Source organism: Peromyscus eremicus, chromosome X (genome assembly GCF_949786415.1).
Source record: "Peromyscus eremicus chromosome X, PerEre_H2_v1, whole genome shotgun sequence".
NCBI lineage: Eukaryota > Metazoa > Chordata > Mammalia > Rodentia > Cricetidae > Peromyscus > Peromyscus eremicus.
In genome coordinates this window covers 46,685,646-46,708,852 of record NC_081439.1, presented here as the reverse complement: position 1 = coordinate 46,708,852, position 23,207 = coordinate 46,685,646, and the positions used below count along the sequence as shown (strand labels likewise).

Sequence of the window (23,207 nt, the reverse complement as noted above, 5' to 3'; positions counted from 1 at the left end):
TGAAGTTGGAGGTTAGGACAAAGTGACAAGTTGAAGGAGGGAGGTTAGAAGGGGAAGATCTGTGGGATTCACAGGAGAGTGGAACAGAGACACATAAGGCTGCCAAGGGTATTCTGCTGCAGAGTTGGAGATGAGACTAGGGGAATGGGTTTGGAGGGGTGGAGGGAGTGATGAAGATCTTCAGTTAACTTACTGTTTCCCTGTGCCTACTCAGCTGGTGTGTTTCCAGTGATTTCTTGTTGGTGTTGGAGGCTGGGATACTGGGATGAATTGTGGGAGGGAAGGTTGGAAGAGAAAGTCTTTGTGATCTGTTGGGTATGGGATTAGAGAGGAAAGGGAGACCACAGCAGTTGTGACACTGGGAGACTTCAAGTTTGTAAATATTAATCATCAAATACACATAATCTTTAAGTCCCATCTCCCATAAACTTTGTGTAACTTGTTCAGACCTTTTGTGACTTAGCTTTAAGCTTTCATGGTTTTTTCCTCATCTGCTATTTTTCATTATTAAAAATTCCACTTTTATCATATAAAATTCTTCCTTGTCCAAAATATTTTAATCCTTTTACCTACTCCTTCAAATAGCCTTATACTTTACATCCATTTAAATGTTTTTCTCAAACCTACTTATTGTTTCTTTTGACTTTTCTAAATAAGAGTTGAATTCAAGTTACATATATGGCATACTACAGCAAATAAAGATTACTTGTACCTAGACTTTTAACTATTAACCTGTTTTGATGTTATAAATTTTAAGCTAATCTTTTCTTTGCTTAAAATTTTACAGCCTTTTAAAACCATCCTCCCCAGTGATATTACAGATCATAAGAGAAAAAGTTTACCATTGAGCAAGAGCTTTGAAGACAACCCTGACCTTGAATGGGGGAATGCTTTTTGTAAACAAGAACCAAGAAGGGGGCAGTATTCAGAGAGCTAGACATCTGTGATTACATTTAGTCATTCAAATTTTTATATATAAAGCTTTCTTGATTCAAAAATTGAATACCATAAAATCTAACAATAGCAAATATATTCACCATTCATTGAAATAAATTTTTATAAGTGGTATTAAGGAATATCTGGGGCCTTTAATCAGAATATATAACAGCTTTTCCATTGCTGCATAGGTGGACTACCTCCTAATTTTAGTTTTTAACTCCCATAATTTCAAACAACCTGCTGGGAGGAGCAACTGGATACTCAGGTGACAGTCCAGTGACCTTGCCTAGCTCCTCTTTTCTTGAGGGAATATTAATGTTTAACAAACTCAGCTGTGATTATTTGAAGTAGGCACAGTTGGACTTACTATTGAGATATTTTAGACAGAAGATTTTTGTCCCTTAATTTAAAAGCATTGTGTGTGCGTGTGCGCACGCACACGTGCGCATGCACTCGTACACATGCAGGGGGGGCAGACAACCCACAAAGCTTAACAAGTATTTTCTCCCCTCTTTTAAAGACATCAAATTGCCAATAATACACATCAAATTGCCAATAATATACATGCCTGTGACCTAGAGGCCACTAGGGAAAAAAAAACTATATAAACCAGGCATTTAAAGCAACTTAGAAAATGTTGGCATCAAGTTGATTTCTTCTTAGTTTGTCTATAACCCCATAACTGAAAAGTAGAAAATAAAGATAAGAGTATCCAGAGTTGATGGATGTAGAAACAAAGACAGATCATAGGTATAAGGTAAAGGAGTTCCAAGAACAGAAAGAGTCTGCTATGGTATCTCAGTTAGGGGAAGCAAGCTCAGAGGCTGAGGACCCAGTGTTGCTTCTATCTCCAGTTTTTCTTCGAAGTCACAAGGGTCTTTTCCTCACAGAAAAACTTGCCTTGCATAGAAAAAAATTGCCTATTGCAATATTCTATGTCTGCTTAGGGTAAGGTGACGTTGAACCAAAGTTTCAAAAGCATCTGGAGATATCCTTTAGAGGAAGAAGTGAAGAGCTGATCAGTAGAACAGGTTCAAGAGTAGCACATGAAGTCACCCTAGGGAAGACTTAGTGAAAAATATAATAATGCAGAGAGTACTAGAACTTAACAAAATCCAACACCTGATCAGAGTTGTCTTTTCAAGGAATCCTGTGCCTAGGATCAGCATTCAAATCTGTAGAGATGTGACTAAGTACATTTAATGTACATTTAACATATTCCTTTTTTATTCAAAACAAAACATGGCTATGTTCATATTAGCATTGTTTTTAATAGCCAGAGCATGGAAACAACCTAGATGCCCTTCAACTGAAGAATGGATAAACAAAATGTGGTACATATACACAATGGAATACTACTCAGCAGAGAAAAACAGTGACATCATGAGGTTTGCAGACAAATGGATGGATCTAGAAAAAATCATCCTGAGTGAGGTATCACAGACTCAGAAAGACAAACATGGTATGTACTCACTCATAGCAGGATACTAGATGTGGAACAAGGATGACTGGACTGCTACTCACATCACTAGGGAGGCTACCTGGAAAACGACTCCAAGAAAGACACAGGGATCGCCCAATGACAGAGAAATGGAATGAGATCTACATGAACAGCCTGGACATGAGTGGGGGTAGTGAAGGGCGAAGGTCGAGGGAAAGAGAGCTTGGGTGAATGGGAGATCCCAGCTGGATCAACAACAGAGAGGGAGAACAAGGAATAGGAGACCATGATAAATGAAGACCACATGAGAATAGGAAGAAGCAAAGTGCTAGAGAGGCCCACAGAAATCCACAAAGATACCCCCACAACAGACTGCTGGCAATGGTCGAGAGACAGTCCGAACTGACCTACTCTGGTGATGGGATGGCCAAACACCCTAATTGTCGTGCTAGAAACCTCATCCAACTACTGAGGGATCTGGATGCAGAGATCCATGACTAGGCCCCGGGTGGATCTCTGGGAGTCCAATTAGCGAGAATGAGGAGGGTTTATATGAGCAAGAATTGTTGAGACCAAGGTTGGATAAAGCACAGAAACAAATAGCCAAACAAACGGAAACACATGAAATATGAACCAATGGCTGAGGGGTCACCAACTGGATCAGGCCCTCTGAGTGGGTGAAACAGTTGATTGGCCTGATCTGTTTGGGAGGCATCCAGGCAGTGGCACCGGGTCCTGTGCTCATTGCATGAGTTGGCTGTTTGAAACCTGGGGCCTATGCAGGGTCCCTTGGCTCGGCCTGGGAGGAGGGGACTGGACCTACCTGGACTGAGTCCACCAGGTTGATCTCAGTCTGTGGGGAAGGCTTTGCCCTGGAGGAGATTGGAATGGGGGACGGGCTGGGGAGAAGGTGAGGGGGGCGGGAGGGGGGAGAACAAGGGAATCTGTGGCTGATATGTAGAACTGAGTTGTATTGCAAAATAAAAATTAAAAAAAAAGAATTTTCATACATAGTACAGACTTTAAAAGTGGTCTAAATGTACCAATTAAAATATGGAAAGTTTTAGATTAACAATTATAAATTCTACATCACCTACCAACAAAAAACTCTAAGCAAATATGAAAATTAAATATAAAAGGGTGGAGAGGAATAGATCATTTTTACACAAATGAAAGCAAGCTAAGGTAACCATATTTATTTCAGCAAAAATAGAATTCACATCACGGAGAGTATTCAGATACAAGAGCAAAGCATGGAAGGGGGTTATTCTCCTAAGAAGACACAACACTGTTTGCATGTAAACTAAAATGCAATGTCAATATGAGTATAATGAAATACTGGTTAGATGAATTCAATATTACAGTTGAAATATTCAATATCCTTCTATGAATAGTTGTCACATGCTATGGCAAATTAATAAGCACATAGTCAAACTTAAAATGCCATCAATTTATTTGTTGTATGTGACTTATAAAATATCTATCATAAATCAAAGATATGTTTTCAAACTCACATGGAGCACAGATACACAAAGATAGACTATAGTACATCTTATTTAACAGACTTCATTGGAGATGGTTACCTTTAATTGTTACTTTGACACAATATAGAATATCTGAGAACAGAATCTCCAAAAATGATTGTCTACACTAGATTGTTCTGTGGACATGTCCATGATGTGGGAAGATCCATCCTGCTATGTGAAGAAACATTCTCTAATCAGGGGTCCTGAACTATATAAGAGCAAAGAAATGAAATTGAGGACAAGTAATTAAGGGACTACATATATGTACTCATTTTTGTTTGCTCTTGACTACGGATATGAAGTGACTAGGTGTTTGAAATTTCTGCCTTGACTTCCCTACTGTAAGCTGAAGTGAACACCTTTCTCCCTTAAGTAGCTTTTTGTCAGAGTGTGTTTTATCACAGCAACAGAAATGAAAATAGAACAATCAGCAAATTTAAAAGAAATCTTATAAAATATGTTGTAATCACCCAATATAACTAAAAGAGAAATTGCCAAAATATATCATAACAAGAAAAATCTTTAAATATTTTGAAATTAATGAATGTACTTCTCAAGAACACAAAGACAAAGAATGGAGTTTGAAATGGAATTAAAACAAATATACTTTGATCTAAATGAAATGAAAATAAAGATTATCAAAATACCCACATTTTAGTGAAAGGAGTGTTTAATGGGAAATTTACAGTATTGCATACATATATTAGAAATCAAAGAATATTTAATATTGCCATCTAAATTTCTTTGTAACTCATTAAATTAGAAAAATAACAAATTAACTTTAAAGTAAAAATAAATGAAATAATATATATTAGAATAGAAATTAGTGAAACAAAAAACAATACAATAAGTCCTTAAAGAAAAATTCAAATATTTTAATATGATTAATTAAATTGATAAACTCATAGACACATAAGGAAGAGAGAACACACAAATTATTGAATCATTTGACATCTATAAAGTTTCTATGGAAATTAAATATGTAAGATAGTATTATGAAGGAATATATGCCCACAAATTTGATAAGTTAGATGAAATGAACCCATTTCTTGAAAGATACATAGATGAATATGTGAAAAGACAGAACATCTGAATAAGAATATTTCCATGAAAGAAATTAAAACTGTAATAATCTTTTAAACCTAAAGCAGCTACCCAAAATACCTCAATACTCAGTTCTACTAAATACTAAAAAGGAGTGATACTAGTTCTTTCCAATCAAGCACAGAAAAAAGATGCTTAATTTCATGTGCCACTGGGCATTACAGATGAAAACAATGAGATACCACTTAATATTTATAAAAATGAACAAATTTGAAACACTGGCAGCGTCAAATGCTGGAGATATTGTGGAACAATAGAACTCCAAATAATGATCACTGGAACACAATATGTGACACTGTTACAAAATTAAACATGCACTTATCACTTTTCCTAGTTATTAGACATTTTCATGTTTACTCAAATGAGTTGAAGATTACAACCCCACAAAACCTACATACAAATGAACATAGAAGCTTCTTTCCTAATTATCAAAACATGGAATGAACCAAAATAATCTTCAAAAGGAAAATGTTTTGGAAATTCAAAATTCAAAACTCAAGATACAGTGTAGAACATCTATACAAGAGAATAAATTTTAATGATAGAAATAATGATTTAATAACCCAAGAAAAGACATAATTAATTGAAAGTAGCCTATCTGCAAAAGGCTATGTGCTATATAATTTTAATCGCATGACACTCTGGAATAGGCAACATTAAAAATCTATTAAAAATAAAGTGTTTGAAAGATTGAGGGAAAAATCTCAAGCACTGAGAATTTTCAGTGTAATGAAAGTACATTTATGATACTATACTGGGAGTTGTGTTATTAACTTTTTAAAGCATTTAGAATGTAACAAGCAAAAAATCCTAAGGTGAACTATATATTATATTTAAAAATAATATATTAACATGTTCTGGCTAGATTTATGCCAACTTGGCACAAGCTAGAGTCACTGGAGAGGAGGGAGCCTTAGTTGAGAAAATGCCTCCATAAGATATGGCTATAGACAAGCCTATAGGTCATTTTTTAAAATTAGTGATTGATGGAGGAAGGCCCAGCCCACTGTGAGTGGTATCATCCTTGGGCTGCTGGTCCTGGGTTCTATAAAAAAGCAGGCTGAGCAAGCCAGGGGAACAAGCCAGTTAGCAGCACCCTTCCATGGTCTCTGCATCAGCTCTGGCCTCCAGGTTCCTATCCTGTTTGAGTTGCTGCCCTCAGTTGATCCAACAGCAATGTGTAAGTGTCAGCTAAACAAACCTCAACTCACTTTTGCCATGGTGTTTTGTTGGAATAGAAATTCAATGAAGATGAACATTAGGTCCTTTTGTTGGAACACATATAATATGCTAATGTAATACTTGGAGAAACTGTGTAGGGATGTAATGTGACAGTTTGTAGTGTCTGATCATTTTTGCAATTATTCTATAAACTTGAATGTAGTTGAAAGTTTTCTCCAGTCTTGCCAGGCCCCACAGTCCTGCAGCCACTTATAAAATAATCATTCAGAGGTTTAATATTATTTATAAACTATATGGCCTATGGCAGGCCTCTTGCTAGCTGGTTCTTATATCTTAAATTAGCCCATTTCTATTAATCTATGTTTTGCCACGTGTTCCATGGCTTTACCAGCCTGCTGGCATGTTGCTCCTTGGGAGGCAGGCTGGCATCTCTCTCAACTCTGCCTTTCTTCTTCCTGTCTCTCTCTTGGGTTTCCTGCCTGCCTCTAAGCTTCCTTGCCATAGGCCAAAGCAACTTATTTATTAACCAATGGGAACAACATATATTCACAGCACACAGAAAGATGTCCCCCAGCACTTGAAACTACTCTTAAAAAATAGTCTATCAAATAAAGAATCCCCAGTAAATTATCTTTTTTGAAGTGTATTATACTGTTCCTGGACAATTCATGAATAAATGTGGGTGGCAAATTATTTTTCTTGAATTTTCTCATGTGAAATATTTTCATTACTACAAAAGAAAAAGCCATCTGTCACTAGCAGTTTACTTTATTCAAGTTGTTTCTATCATGAGTAAGTAAAATACAATACATTAAAATACCCCATGGATGCTGATTCACTAAAATAATTCTAAATCCCTAACACTAATTTTAAACTCCTTCATGTTTGCATGCATAGAAACATCCATTAAATATAAAAATATGTGCTTGTATGCTAAAAGTATTATTATAGAGAATTTGAAATATGTATTGAAATTTGAAAACATTGAAGCACAACACATACATTTCTTTTAGTCCTATTGTTATAAATATCCCAAATGGTAGCAACAGAAACATGTATCTCAATAAATATGCCTTCTGTGTGGCTGATGTATAAGGATATTCAGTCCAAGGGCAGTCTCATTCATGTGGTCATTTTCCAGGCCAGCCTGGGCAGCATAATATGACCCTCTTTAAAAAAAAGTGTGTATAGGAAAAAACTGTTTAGCACATCTCATCAATTAAGAAATTTGAGAGCAAATATTACAGTAAATACAAAAAGTGGGCAGGGAAAGGCTCACAAGGCCTCTCAGTCTTACACCAGGAACTATAGGCAATGAAAGAATGCTAAGAGTGGAAGAACTGTCTTCCCTAGAGAAGAGCACAACTACTGGTTATCCAGTACCAAATGGTCAGTTCTGAAAATATACATTCAAGTAAAATTATACAGACTCAGCAGTTTGTATTTAGGAATGTGTGTGTGTGTGTGTGTGTGTGTGTGTGTGTGTGTGTGTGTGTGTATAATGAAAAAACATGAATTTGAAAGAGCACTATGAGTGGTATATGGGAGGAGTTGGAGGGAGAAAAGGGAAGGGAGAAATGTTCTAATAATTAAAGAAAAATACATAAAAGCAGCAGGCAGAAATTATAAAGGTAAATGAAATTTAGTGAGTTACAAAATAGTAGAGAGAACTATTTTAAGTTAACTATTTGGAAATTTTATGTAAAATTTTGTAAGAATATAAATAGATGCTAGAAAAAGTAAACAAGTATTCAACATAGGAAAGATTAATATTAATATTAATTAGGAAATATTTGAAATATTATCACTATATCAAAACAATAAATGATGGTCAATGTAAAGGCTCTACCTACAGAATTTCATGCAAGAAACTTTTTAGAATCAGAAAATCCCTACCTTGTGTTCACAAAGGGACTGATGGGCTAGATGATGTATGGCAACAGCACAATAAAGGAGGCAGCCTACAGGAAGTGTACTGTGTCACCTGGATAATTCAATGACCAATAATCAGGCAACGAAATTTATATGAACTTGAAAAATGTTCTAGGCAAGACAAATTGAATGACACATTATACCAAATATGAACAAAGAGGTGACCATTTCCTGAAAATTCTTCCAAATCATACACAAGCATTAGAAATTACTTGTCACTTTTAATAGATGCATACCACATATGAGCATATACTGATAAAGATACTATTTGAGACAGTGTACTCACAGAGAAATAATATCTTCCAAAAAATATAGTACATATAACACATCAGCACATTAATGAAAAATGGGTTGTGTCCAAGGAATAGAATTATGCTAACATGTTAGAAAATACATTTCCTCAGAAATGACTGCCATTAAAAAGTTGAAATACATTTGTTTATGTGAAGTGGAAAAATTTTTTGAAGTATTTGAAAATTCCTGAAAATAAATTGATAATAAAACATTTAATAGACTTTTATTAGGAGGCAATTTTCATTTCAGAAATATATAATGAATATATTAAGAAAGTGAAACACTACACACATCTTGAACATAGTCTGGATTAATTCCTCTATCACTGCAAGTTAACCATTGATAGTCAAAGAAAATGCACAATTAATACTGAAATAACACAAGGATAGAAAAGTAAAAAAAGATGTCAAGATAATGAAAATAGGTAATAGTAGTAACAATATGATCTTCTAATTATTTAAATAAAAGAAATGATATAAATGATATGCCATCTGGTTCTTTACAGAATTAATGAAAACATAAATTGGAGAAAACATTCTCTTTAAAAACTGGTACAGGGAAATCTGGATATTCATATGTAGAATACTTAAACCAGACCCTATTTCACACATTGTGCAAAAATCAACCTCCAATAGGTCAGAGACCTTAAGGTAGCACATTAAATCTTGTAATTGCTAGAGAAAATCTTAGAGAAAACAATTACAGAGATAGCTATTGGAAACCTATTTTTTTGAGGAAAGTCTAAAAGCTATGGAAATAATAGCTTGACTTGCATCAATAAAGGAGGATCATAAGATATAAAAATGATTCTAGCAAAGGAAAAAATTACAAGGCTGAAAAGAACACAAAATGGGAGAAAACGTTTGCCAGCTATTTATATATCTGAAAGGGGATTAATATGTCAAATATATAAGAAGTAGAAAAAGCACCCACAAAGGAAAAATAATGAATTTTCCCCCAGAGGGAAAACATAAAAATAATATAATAAATAAATAAATAAATAAATAAATAAATAGGCTAAATTGATGGACACTCTACAAGAAGGTGTAAATAGCAATAAAAATGTCCTATACTTTGAAGACTGAAGGGGCGGGAGGAGAGGGATCTGTGATTGGTGTGTAGGGTGAGTAAAAATTTTCTTAATAAAAAAAGGAAATGCAGATCAATATTAAATTTTTTTTTTTTTTTTTTTTGGTTTTTCGAGACAGGGTTTCTCTGTGTAGCTTTGCGCCTTTCCTGGAACTCACTTGGTAGCCCAGACTGGCCTCGAACTCACAGAGATCCCGCTGCCTCTGCCTCCCAAGTGCTGGGATTAAAGGCGTGCGCCACCAACGCCCGGCAATATTAAATTTTTAGCTTATTTCACCCTAAACATAATATCTATCGTGATGGGAATAAAAATAACAAATTTTGGCAAAAAAAGAGAAAAAGATAGCATGGATTGCTGGTGGTAGTGCAAATCAGTGTAGTCACTGTGGATATCAGAACAGCATTTTCTGAAAATCTTTCTGTAGAGATAGGATATATTTCAGGTATACCAAGACTAGATATATATACCAATCAATCAAAGTAAGCTTAAAAAAATCCTCTTAATTTTGTTTGTCATTAGAAGCAATTTGTGTGCCCATAAAAAAAGGAATGGAAAAATCTATGGTGGACTTTTAGAAGAAAATTCACACTATTTTCTTAAAGGAGCACAGAATTTTTAGATTCATATTTAGTAACATATGAATAAATCTTGAAAGCAGTATGCTAAGTGAATGAATGCAATCATGCAAAAAACCCACATACTGTATGACTTTTTTATACAAAATGTCCAGAGTAGGCAAATCTATACAAGGTAGAGAAGAATATTGCTTAGGAATAAAGAGAGGGAAATGCATGGCTGCTAATGATTAAAGTTTTTGTAAAGGAGTGGTTAAATAACTTAAAATTGCTATTGGTATGAATATATATCTTTATGCTTAGCAAAAATAATATCTTTACATTTAGTAAAAGCACTTGGCTGTATACTTTTTATATTTGAATAATACAGTATTTTATGTAAATAAAGCTGTTAAAAATAAAAAAAACCCTTATTTTCTCACACTTTTGTAAATGTATTATGTTGTTTTATTCATCCATCCAGAAGATTATACAATCTTCAGAAAATTGTATGTAACTAGATATCAACATGTGAAAAAAATAAATCAGACTCAAAATACAAGTACAATATATTTTCTCTCATGGAGAATTGTGAAAACAATAAAGGAATTGAAAGGAAAGGAATACTGTGAGAAATCCAAGGAAATTGCAAGATAGGGGAGGAACATGATGAAAATACATTATACTCACGTATAAAAACATCAAAATGAAACTCATTATTTGTACAATTAATATTTGCTGCTAATACTAAAATGAATGCAAACTCACAAAAGTAACTAGTGCCAAAACCAATTTGATAACATAATTTACAAAGTTGTTATACTAAATTCCCTGCAAGAATATCAGAAGCTTAGTTAAATAAAATAAACAGCTAATTGTAATATGTAATGGACAATATAACTATTAACACATCAACAATATCCAAAATACACTTTATAGAAATCCAAACATAAAAGTATACATTTGTGAGATATCTATAAAAACTTCCTGATAGACTGTAAAATAAGTTGGCAATAGAAATATATCGTTCATTCATTATAGGAGAAAAGATTATAAAAATATTAATGACCTTAAATTTCTAATTTTTTAAATTATTCTTTGTGTATGAGTGGATTTCTTACATGTGTGTCTGTGCACCATGTGTGTGCACTGCCCACAAAAGCCAGAAAAGGGTGTCAGATCTCCTGGGACTGGAAAAACAGATGGTTATGAACAGACATGTGCTAGCTGGGGGTGGGTCAAACTCACCTCCTCTGGAAGATCAGCTAGTGCTCTTAACCACTGAGCCATCTCTCCAGCCCCAATTACGTAAAATTAATTACACATCTATTGCCTTACATATTGGTATGAAAATTAAAACCGAACTCAGCCTGTGGTTTCTCATGACTGAAATCAACCTAGAATGAGACAAATAAAAATAGTATTAACAATAAGAGCAAGGCCTCTGTATCTGTATAGAACTAGAGCCTGTGTTTGAATCACCCTGAAGGGAACCAGGTCGAAGAGAGAAATTGCTATAGGAAATTTTAAATTTTGGCCTGTTTTCTCTAATGTGCGATATAGAGGATAGTGCATTTTAACGTAACAGCTGAAACAGTGGAAATTCACTGCTAAGAATTTTGAACCTATTCTTATATCTGACGTCAGAGGATTTAGACATAATTGTTAAATTAAGGAGTTCTCCCCACATCTTGAATTACATAGTACCTCACAGTCCTATGCTACCTTCACCTTGACTCAAAGTCATAGAACTATCAGATAAAACATACTTGGACTTCTTGAAGACAGTCTCAAGGATTAAAATCTTCAGTCTGAATGTCCAGGCTCAAAAAGATATAAGCAATGTGGCTGGATATCTTCAAATAATCAAGATAAGAATTAATTTAATTCTGGCAAGGTGGTACAGGCCTGTAATTCCAGCACTCAAGAAATAGGCTGTTGGATTGTTAATGCTAGGCCACTCTAAGCAACATACATTTTCCAGGGCAGCCTGAGCTACAGAGTGATATTGATTCCCCACAAACAAAAACAAAAGACATAGTCTTCATTCAGGAAAAAAAAGAAAGACATCAGGCATGATGACATATGGGGACACTGAGGCAGGAAAGTCTCAAAATCTCATTAATTCTAGGGCAATCTGAAACACATAGAGACGATAATCAAAGACAAAAGAGTGAGGAAAAGAAAATGTAGAGGGTTGATAAAAGGAGGTGGGGGAAGGGGAGAGGAAGAGAAAGGAAAGGAAAGGAAAGGGGAAAGACCAAGGAGGAGAAAGGAGAATTGAGAGAGGAGAGAGTCAATAGCTAGCTATTGACTTTATGGTGAAGTCATGAACAAGGATCCTATGCTCCAAATTGCTCCATTTTACTTTCTTTTCAGGATTCTGGTGGATGTTAGGTTTTTGTCTGGAGACCTACTGGCTCACGTCAAGACATCCAGAAACCCTAGGCAAAAACAGCATGAACTGATTTTATTTATCTGGGGAATTCATTCTCCTGGAACAAAAAAGGACAAGAGCAGTTCCTCCTAGGGCCATAGGACGACCGGGAGTTGGAAGTGGAGGACCCTAACTTCCGGTTAACCCGGTTAACGGTCCAGTCAGGATAGGCTGTGTTCAGCTTGGTGTAGGCACCTCCTGTCAGGTGAGAGAATCTCCCCTGGTGTTGTGGCAGGGAGAGGGGAGGCTTCCTGAGTTAAAACTATGACAACCAGAAGCCTGTTGTGAATTGCCTAAACTATAGCCCACCATTGCCCATGACAAGGAAGCCAGCCATACAGGCCTGCTTCTGCTCCGGTTTCCAGAGTTCCGGACATGGCGGTTATGCCAAAGTGCCGGTCACTTTCCTCATGTTTTTCAGTGAGTGAAGGTCTCATTAAGAGATTGGAGGATTAAGGGACAAAAGGGGAAATATAGGAATTATAGATTTATAAGGAGGGAGGCCAGTTATTAAAACTGGGGCCAGTCATGAAAACTGGGAGAATTGACCCATACTATATGGAAGAATGGATACACAGAATTGTTCCCTTGTACGGTGGCTTAGGCAGGCCTAAAGACCAAGATGTTACTTCACTTTGTCCTTTGAAGAACATGGAGGTGGGAGAATTATGGAGTATATTTTAAGATCTCCACAGTGAGGAGATCCAGGAAAGAAACAGGGGCTTCGCAAAAACATAGGCATATTTGGTGTCTGCTAAAGGGTGTCAGATATCAGGGGTGACGATTGCCTTAATTTCTTCCCATGTCTTACTAGCGAATATTGTAGTGTTAAGTTTATAGAGACAGAGGAAAGTGGGGATCCAGACTTAATTAAAAATGTACAGGAGGGTTCTGAACGTAAACAAGGAGGATCGTGAAATTTATCAAATGGGTCTCCAGTGAAAATGCTTTTCTCTCACTAGGAGTATATAACCTGGGGTACATTGCAGTGGCCTAATAGACTCTAATTTCCTCCACAGGTTTCTTAGGAAGTGATTGACCAGGAGAAACAGGGCACTGTGAGTACCAAAAAATATGCCCCGAGAAAAGCAGCGGAGGGGGCATTCATTCATTAAAGGGAAGTTTCTCACTACCCAGTGATGGTATGGCACTCATAGTGTTATTCTACTCCCTCCAGATACCTGCCTTTTCAGCACTCCTGCCTGCTGCCCCCGAGACAACTCACCATGCCTAGGGGCAAAAAGAGCAAGAGCCGTTCCAGGGCCAAAAGGCAGCAGACTCGGGGGAAGAGCCAGAATCTCCAGGGTACTCAACCCACTGCAGAGGAGAAAGCAACACCGCCCACTCTTGGTCAGGGAGATGCCCCCAGCTCCCCTGATATCTACACTCCTCAGGGGTCCCAGGAGGCTGCATCCCACAGCTCTCCTGAGTTAGATGAGCCCTGCTCAGTCTATGATGTTGGTGCTGAGGGTTCTGTTGCAGGTGCTGATGAGAGAAGTGCTGTCGGTGCTGAGGGTCCTGCTGTTGCAGATGCTGATGAGAGAAGTGCCTGTGCCTCCAAGATAGCAGCTGCCATTCTGGATACACGCAGAGATCCTCTGACCAAGAAGGCCAATGCATTGATGGAGTTTGTGCTGGAGAAATTTAAGGTGAAAGAGCCCTTCACACAGGCAGATATGCTGAGGGTGATCAACAGGAAGTACAAGGTGCACTTCACTGAGATCTTCAGGAGAGTCTCTGTGCGCTTGGAGGTGGTCTTTGGCCTCGAGTTGAAAGAAGTTGATCCTGGTTCTCAGTCCTACATGCTTGTGGGCAAGCTGGGTCTCTCCACTGAGGGAAGTCTGAGTAGCAGTAGTGGGTTGCCCAAGACAGGGCTCCTGATGACCCTCTTGGGTGTGATCTTCATGAAGGGGAGCTGTGCCTCTGAGGAATATGTTTGGGAATTCCTGAAAACAGTGGGGATATATCCTGGGAAGAGTCATGTAATTTTTGGGGAGCCTCGGGAGTTTATCACCAAAGATTTGGTAGCAGAAAATTATTTGGAATACAGCCAGGTTCCTGGCAGTGACCCCCCAAGTTATGAGTTTAGGTGGGGTCCTAGAGCCTATGTTGAAACCACCAAGATGAAAGTCCTGGAAGTTGTAGCTAAGATTAATAATACTTCCCCAAGTTTTTTCATTAGTATGTATGAAGAGGCTATGCTTGATGAAGCTAATAGAGCAGCAAGGAGGGTTACAAGAGTGCCTGGCAATGCTGTTGATGTCAGGGATGTCAAGGCTCATTGCAGATGCATGCCACACAGCTCCTCCCACATTTAGTTGGGTTTGAGATACAGTTTTCACTGTGTTAAAGAGTAGTCAGTCTTTTAAGTGATGGAATGTCTTATGGGCTAGAAATAATAAAGTTTATATCTTATTGTTCTGTAATACATAAAAATTTGTGTTTTCCTTTTGTATTTTGCAAATGTTCCTTTAATTGAGGATTAGCTTGCTTCATAATTGCATTTTAACATTGTGCCTGACATATTTATTGGAGTTTTTCATGTTTAAGACTAAGAGTTTGGCTATTTTCAAAGAAACTGGTAAATTTTTAAAACATTAATATGGCATTGGAAAAGCAATTTTCCTGGAAATGTGGAATTGCTTGATGAAACAGAAGTGACAAGGCTAATTCAAATTGGTTGTATTTTGCTTTTTCTTGTAATGCTAACTGAAATAAACTTTGATTTGATTACTCAAAATGTATTAGAAAATAAATTGTAATAAATATCACAGACAAATAAAAGGGGTCAAGGACATCACAAGAAAACCCACATGAACAACTAACCTGGGCTCATAAGAACTCACAGAGTCTGAACCAACAACCAGGGAGCCTGCATGGAACCGACCTAAGGCCTCTACATATATACGACAGTTGTGTAGCTTGGTCTATTTGTGGAACTCCTAACAATGGGAGCAGGGGCTGTCTGTCATGCTTTGGCTGGCTCTTGTGAACCTATTCCTCATACTGGATTGCCTTGCCTAGCCTTAACACAAGAAGAGGTGTTTAGTCTTATGGCAATATGATATGCCATCCTTTGGTGATGCCCCTTTCTGAACAGAAACAGAGGAGTGGATGGAGTTGGTGTGGAGAGTCAGTGGGGGAGGATGGGAGGCAAGGAGGGAAGGAAACTGGGGTTCAGATATAAAATAAATCCTCTCAATCCCTTGCTATCCATGGCAGGCAAGAGAGCTGTCACTTGGATCAAGAGAGGTGGAGTGCTGTGGGATGTTCTGTATGGCAAATGTGTTGCTGATTGGTCAATAAATAAAACACTGATTGGCCATTGGCTAGGCAGGAAGTGTAGGCAGGACAAGGAGGAGAATAAAGCTGGGAAGTGGAAGGCTGAGTCAGAGAGACACTGCCAGCCGCTATGATGACAAACAGCATGTGAAGATGCCGGTAAGCCACGAGCCATGTGGCAAGGTATAGATTAATGGAAATGGATTAATTTAAGTTGTAAGAACAGTTAGCAAGAAGCCTGCCACGGCCATACAGTTTGTAACCAATATAAGTCTCTGTGTTTACTTGGTTGGGTCTGAGTGGCTGTGAGACTGGCAGGTGAGAGAGATTTGTCCTGACTATGGGCCAGGCAGGAAAACTCTAGCTTCAGTGGAGAACTATCCCCGTCCTTCATTGGCTGCAGCACATGGGAGAACAGGCCCTGCATACCTCCTGGGCAGTACACTAGAGCTGACTCTGTTGGCAGTGATGCAGATGAGCCTACCCTGAGGGCATGACAGTAGGAGAGCTGACCCTGTCCCCACTTCTCTGCCATGAGATGGCATGGGCTAGGGAAAGATACCCTCCCCCCCCCCTTGCTCCCTGTGTTAAGTGAGAGAGCTGGCCCCTGGATCACTAGAGTGGGAGAACTAGCCCTGCCCCTCAACAGCTGCAGCACACAGAAGAGCAGTGGACCCTGCAACTCACCAAGGTACCACACCAAAGCTAATCCTGCTGTCAGGTGTGCAAGTGAGCCAGCCCTGAGGGTGTGAGAATAGGAGATCTGTCCCTGCCCACACCTCTTCTATGACTCCTACAGCAATTGGGAGAGAGGGACCTGCCCCTTGCCTGGGCAAAACACTGGAGCTAGCCCTGATGGCATGAGGTGAGTGAGCTGGACCTGAGGGCCTGAGAGCAAGAGAATAGGCTGCATTGGATGGGCAGGCTGAGGCAGTGCTGGAGAGCATTCGAGGGTGGGAGTTTGGGGGTAGGGCGTTACAATGTGGGGAAAGTTGGCAGGCTGACCAATCCAGCTGACACTCAGGCCCAGGACTATGAACTGTTAAGAGCATGAGAAGGGGCTGAACCTACAGATCCAAAACTGCAGGATCTCTATGACACGGGACAAATGTGGGAAGTCCAGATGACAGGAGCCCCAGTGAAAGCCCGTTGTTGATTGGTATGACAGAGGATGGAGGACTCTAACCAGACACATGACTCATTTCAATGAACACTTGCAAATGAACACTTGCAAATGACAATGGAAAGACTAAAGGGTGAAATGTGTGTGTTACCAAGCCACACTACAGCTTCCACAACGAGATTTTTTTAAAAAAAATCTTCCTCTTCTTTCTTGCTCTGATTTTGTTTTGCTTGTTGGTTTGGTTTTTGGTTTTTCTTTTAAATTTTGTTTTGCTTTGGTAGGGAGGTTACAAGGGTGGAGGGAGGATGCAGGGCGGGGTGGGGGATGGGCGGGATCAGGATGCATAATGTGAAAACCACAAAGAATCAATAAAAGTTAATAAAATAAAAAAGACAGTACAGCAGATTAAAAAAATAAAGTAAGTAAATAAAAGTCTAATTGAGAAATGGACCTGGAACTAAACAAAATTTAAATACTTGATGAGGACGGACAACGAGGTAAGGGGCCAGGTAAGATTTATTAAAAATTGAGATCAATAAGGTACACTCACAACACAGAACAAGCTAGATGCTGCTGCTGCTCAAGCTGTCATTTTCCTGATATTCTGCCCAAGGGAGATGGGAACCAAACTACAAGCCATGCTTCTCTGCCACCACTTGCTTCTGCTCTGACCACCCAAGAGAGTCATGACCTCTGCCCCACAGTTTTTAAGGTGGCACGTATCCTCAGAGCAGACCACGTTCATAAGGATAAAAACACTCCATCCAATTGGTCATTGGGCCAAATGGCGGAATTCCTACAACAAACCCTGATGACTATTTTAAAATTATTCAACATCTTTAGCCATCAGGGAAATGCAAATCTAACCCCAGTCAGATTGTTCAAGATTTTTTAAAAAATGCTCTTGAGGATATTTAAAAAGTGAGGATACTCATTCAATTTCTAAAGTATGAACTGACTCCACTATGGAAATCACAAAATCAGGAAATCACAAAAACAGCTAGAAATAGGTTACCATAAGATCCAGTTATACCAATCCTGGGCATATATATATTCAAAGGACTCTACATTTTAATACAGAGATAACTTGCTCATGTATGTTCATTGTTCTCTAGTCATAATAGTCAGAAAATAGAAATAACCTAGATGTCTATCAACTGATGAATAGAAAATAAAAATGCAGTACATATATACAATGGAATTTTATTCATCTATAAATAAAAAAGAAAAACTAAAATGAAATTAAAAAAATTTACAGGTAAACTGGAGCTAGCAATAAGAATTTTGAGTGAGGTAACCCAGACCCAGAATGGCAAACACCATATGTTCTCTCTGAGATGTGGATGCTAGCTTTGAATCCCAAGTATGTTTCTTTAAATTGGCATGCCCATAGAAGTCAGAAAACTAGGAAAGGACTATGCAGGAGATATGAAGAGAGGGGGATAGAACACAGGTGGTAAAAAAGGAGAAAAGGGAATACTGGAACAGGAAAGGTGAAATGGGGTGGGGATGAGAGGGCAGATAGAGAAGGGAGTGTGGAGAGGGATAATTAACACTAAAGACCTTTGAAAAAGCCATATGGAAACTTACTCCTGTAGATGTAACCAACCGTCTTATTAAATAAGAAATAGCCGATTCAGAGAAGAAAGCCAAGAGGTCAGAGCTAAGAGCCTTACTCTTCCTGCTTCAGCGATTCTCTTCAGCCAATAGAGCTTTCCGGAAGGGGACCTACTTCCTGTGTGTATGTCTTTATATAGTCTTTCTGTTCTGCCTTCTCATTGGTTGTAAACCCAAACACATGACTGCCTCATCACTGCCTGTCTGTAGAGACTTCCAGGTCTTCTATGGTTGGTATTGAGATTAAAGTCGTGTGTCTCCAATGCTGGCTGTATTCTTTTACACACAGAGATCTACCTAGCTCTGTCTACCAAGTTCTGGGATTAAAGGCATGTGCCACCACCGCCACGCTCTTGCTATGGCTCTAATAGCTCTGACCCCCGGGAAACTTTATTTATTAACATACAATTAAAATAACATTTCAGTACAAATAAAATACCACCATATACTCCTGTAGAAACTTCTTAAAATATAGTTATATGCATCTATAAATACAGTTTACCTGAAGTTACCAGCAAAAGAGGCACAATGCCTTTCCAGACAACAAATAAACTGCTTAGTGCCATGCATAGAGTACCATGTTGTTAGTCAATAAGGTCATAAAGACCTCTACAAACATAACAGACTACTGTGATTGTTCTTGGTTGCCCTCCAGAACTTGGTGTTAAGACCATGAAGACACCACATACATAATGATAGCCCAAGGAGAAATCAAGCTGGCAATGACTTGGAAGCTTCATCTCTATTTTAGAGATTTCAGAGAGAGCTGGAAGACGGTGTAAATGCTACTGGGGGACAAAAACCAAACCAAACAAAAACAAAAACATTAACAGTCTTTCCTGGCTATAAATCCTATGAGCTAAAATAATGACTGGCCTGGCAAGATATGCCCACCGGTTCAATAGTGGCATGAATGATATGGGACTAACCCATCACTTTCTATCTGTATTTAAAGCTCAGTCCACAAGACTGAACTCATCCCAGGTTCCCTTAAAAGGACAAAGGACCCTTGGCTGGGTAGGTGATAAGTGTTGTTGGAATCTTAAATGGTCTTATAATAAAAAATCCGGTACCAGATATTGGAGTAAAAGCTGAAAGATCAGAGAAGCAGAGCAAGCCACAACCAACATCACCTTGCCAACTCCTCAGCCAATTCTGTTTCCTCAGACTGAAAGCCTCTCATTCTTCACTCAAAAGGATCTCAGCTGAACTGCTTTAGTTCCTGTTTTCTCATACCTTATATGCCTTTCTCCTCCATGCTGTCAATTCCTGTGATTAAAGGCATGTGTGCTTCCCAGTACTTGGATTAAAGGTGTGTGCCACCACTGCCTGGCTCTGTTTCAAGTGTGGCCTTGAACTCACAGAGATCAGATCCATGAATACCCTAACTATCATCATAGAGACTTCATCCAGTATCTGATGGAAGCAGGTGCAGAGATCCACAACCAAGCACCAGGCTGAGCTCTGGGTTTCCAGTTGAAGGAGGGAAGAGGGATTATATGAACAAGCAGGGGGTGGGGGGAGATCATGATGGGGAAATCTACGGAGACAACTGAACCAAGCTCATAGGAACTCACGAACATGAGACTGACAGCTGTGGAACCTTCATGGGACCGGATTAGCCCCTAAGCATACAGGAGAGAGCTGTGTAGCTGGGTCTATTTGAGGGGCCCCTTGCAGTGTGATCAGGATCTATCCCTGGTGCATGAGCTGGCCTTCTGGATTCCATTACCTGGGGTCAGACACTTTGCTCACCCTTGATGCAATGGAGAAGGGCTTGGTCCTGCCTCAACTGGATGTCAGGCTTAGCTGTCTCCCCATGGGAAAACTTACCTTTTTGGAGGAGGGGATGAGGGGTGGGTTGGGAGAGGAGAAGGGGGGAGTGGGAGGAAGATGAGAGAGGGATCTGTTGTTGGTATGTTGTAGCTGGAGAGCTTCTCTCCAGGTCCCACCAAGCCCCCGCAGTCCCACAACCCACGTATAAAATAATCACTCAAACGCTTATATTACTTATAAACTGTATGGCCGTGGCAGGCTTCTTGTTATCTACTTCTTTTATCTTAAATTAACCCATTTCTATTAATCTATAAGTTGCCACGTGGCTCGTGACTTACTGGTACCTTACATCTCGCTTGTCATGGCGGCGGCTGGCAGTGTCTCTCTCTGCCTTCCTGTTCCCTCAATTTTCCTCTCTGTTAGTCCCACCTATACTTCCTGCCTGGCTACTGGCCAATCAGTGTTTTATTTATTAACCAATCAGAGCAACACATTTGCCATACAGAACATCCCACAGCAGTATGTAAAATGAATAAAAAAAATGGTTGGAGGGATAGGGGTATAATTGCACATCAGGAAATAATAGGTGGATTTGATAAAACTATCTTAGTTAAGATTTCCATTGCTGTGAAGAAACACCATGATCTCCACAACTCAGAAATGAAAATATTTAATTAGGATTGGCTTACAGTTCAGAAGTTTAGTCCATTATCATCATGATGGGAAGCATGGTAGCACACCAGCAGACAAGATGCTGGGGAGGTAGCTGACAGTTCTACATCTGGATCTGCAGGTTGCAGGAAGAGAGTGTGAGCCACTGGGTCTGGCTTGAGCTTCTGAAACCTCAAAGCCTACCTTGGTGACACACTTCCTCCAACAAGACCACACCTACTCCAACAAGATCACTGGTCCTAATAATGCCACTCCCTATGAGTGTGTGAGGCCTGTTTCTTTTTCTCTTTCTTTCTTTCTTTCTTTCTTTCTTTCTTTCTTTCTTTCTTTCTTTCCTTCTTTCTTTCATTCTCTCTTTCTTTTTATTTCTTTATTATTTCTTTTTTATTATTACTAAGAAATTTTTATTCATTTTACATACCAACCACAGATCCCCTCCCCTCCCTCCATCCACCCCCCATCCTTTTCCCCCATTTCACCCCAATTCCCACCTCCTCCAAGGCAAAGTCTCCCCTGGGGAGTCAGCCCAGCCTGGTAGATTCAGTTGAGGCAGGTTCAAGCACATCCCCCCTGCACCAAGCCTGTGTAAGGTGTCCCACCATAGGCATTGGGCTCCAAAAAGCTAACTCATGCCCTAGGGATGGGTCCTGGTTCCATTGCCAGGGGGCCCCTTAGGCAGATCAAACTACATAACTATCTCGACTATGCAGAGGGCCTAGTCCAGTCCTATGGATTCTTTCTTTTTAAAAAAGATATATTTATTTATTATGTATACACTGTTATGTCTGCATAAATGCCTGCAGGGCAGAAGAGAACACCAGGTCTCATTACAGATGATTGTGAGCCACAATGTAGTTGCTGGGAATTGAACTCAGGACCTCTGGAAGAGCAGCCTCTGTTCTTAACCACTGAGCCATCTCTCCAGCACAAGAGCTCTTTTCTTTCAAACCAAAACATTATATGCATGCAAGAAATCCTCAAATAGTAGAAAAAGCATAAAACAATAAAATAAATTAAATAAAAATAATTATAAGAAGATAACATAAAGTTGAGAGTTGAGATGGGGGTCCTAGGGAGGAGTTTGAGGAACAAGAGATGTGAATACAATAAAGATATATTGCATAATACACAAAATTTTCAAAGAATAAATAAAAATAAATTAATAGAGCCAGATTCTGTTCTATTAAAGGAACATTTTCATCAGGTTACTTAGAGTATAGTTTGTCAAGCAATAAGAGAGGGATTCATACTGAAGTAATGATGAAAGGAATGAAAAAGAATAATTTGAACCCAAAGCACTAAGTAGAGAGGATGTTGGTCTTTGTCTCAAAACAGCAACATTGATTTGCCTACAGCCAAAGAAGAACAAAGGAATTAAATATCACTGCCTAATTCATAAACACCAGTTTTATTAGCTGAGTAGCACATTGCCTGCTCTATGCCCTCAGATTTATTCTTTAAAATATTTGGCAACTAAATTCTGTAAGGGAAGGTGGTTACTATGTTGGGTAAAAATCATCTCAGTATTAACTGATGTTATCTAAAAGTTCAATTTTTTTGTAAACTTGTTTGATGATTTACATCCATTATACTGAAATCTTACACGTGGGGATTTATCAGAAATTTATTCCCTTTACTCATAAACAACTTGAAATTTTCTCAAGTTCATAAAACTGCTACACAACAGATACTGGCTCCAAATTTCTCTCAAATCAATACCTTTGCATTTCTCCAAGCCTGAAGCCAACCCTGTGTCACTCATTTTTTGTTCATTACATCAAAATGTGTTTCTAGTGATAAATGCATGACTTCAAATTCAAAATACTGATTTGGAATATAGGGCTTAAGGAATGAGCAATAAAAATATTAAGTGTGAATAAAGAAAGAGATTGAGGCAGGAGGATTGTGTTAGAGGTTCACACCAGTATAGGCTCTTTAACAAGGCTCACCTTAAAAGAAAAGACAGGGAAACTTCTTGATATTACCATTGCCTACACAGTCAGTACCAGTAAACTTCAACCAACTAGGAGCTGGAATATTGAATGTTACAGCCTCTTCCCTTTAGAAAGTATGTGTACCTGCGTAGAAGTTATATGAGAGACCAAGTCTGGCTGGTGAAGGGAAGATATAGTTCACCATGGTTTATATGTGACAACTTAACTCTTGTGTTGGGATCTGTGCTTAGTACTTCAGGTTTCCATCATATCCCTCTCCAGATACTTCTGTCCTCTGCCAGGT

The 23,207-nt window shown here is 38.6% G+C and overlaps 1 protein-coding gene across 1 annotated transcript; it reads left to right on the top strand.

Moving 5' to 3' along the window:
- The first annotated feature begins 12,647 nt into the window (after nt 1-12,647).
- On the top strand, nt 12,648-15,158 carry LOC131899438 (melanoma-associated antigen B4-like). Its single transcript, XM_059250890.1, has 3 exons — nt 12,648-12,704; nt 13,519-13,557; nt 13,677-15,158. The coding sequence occupies exon 3, from the start codon at nt 13,726-13,728 to the stop codon at nt 14,815-14,817; it is 1,092 nt and encodes a 363-aa protein (XP_059106873.1). The 5' UTR covers nt 12,648-12,704; nt 13,519-13,557; nt 13,677-13,725; the 3' UTR covers nt 14,818-15,158.
- The last annotated feature ends 8,049 nt before the right edge of the window (nt 15,159-23,207 follow it).

What these genes read in the sequence shown, in the direction of transcription:
- LOC131899438 (XM_059250890.1), top strand. Translation starts at nt 13,726, where the DNA reads ATGCCTAGGGGCAAAAAGAGCAAGAGCCGTTCCAGGGCCAAAAGGCAG.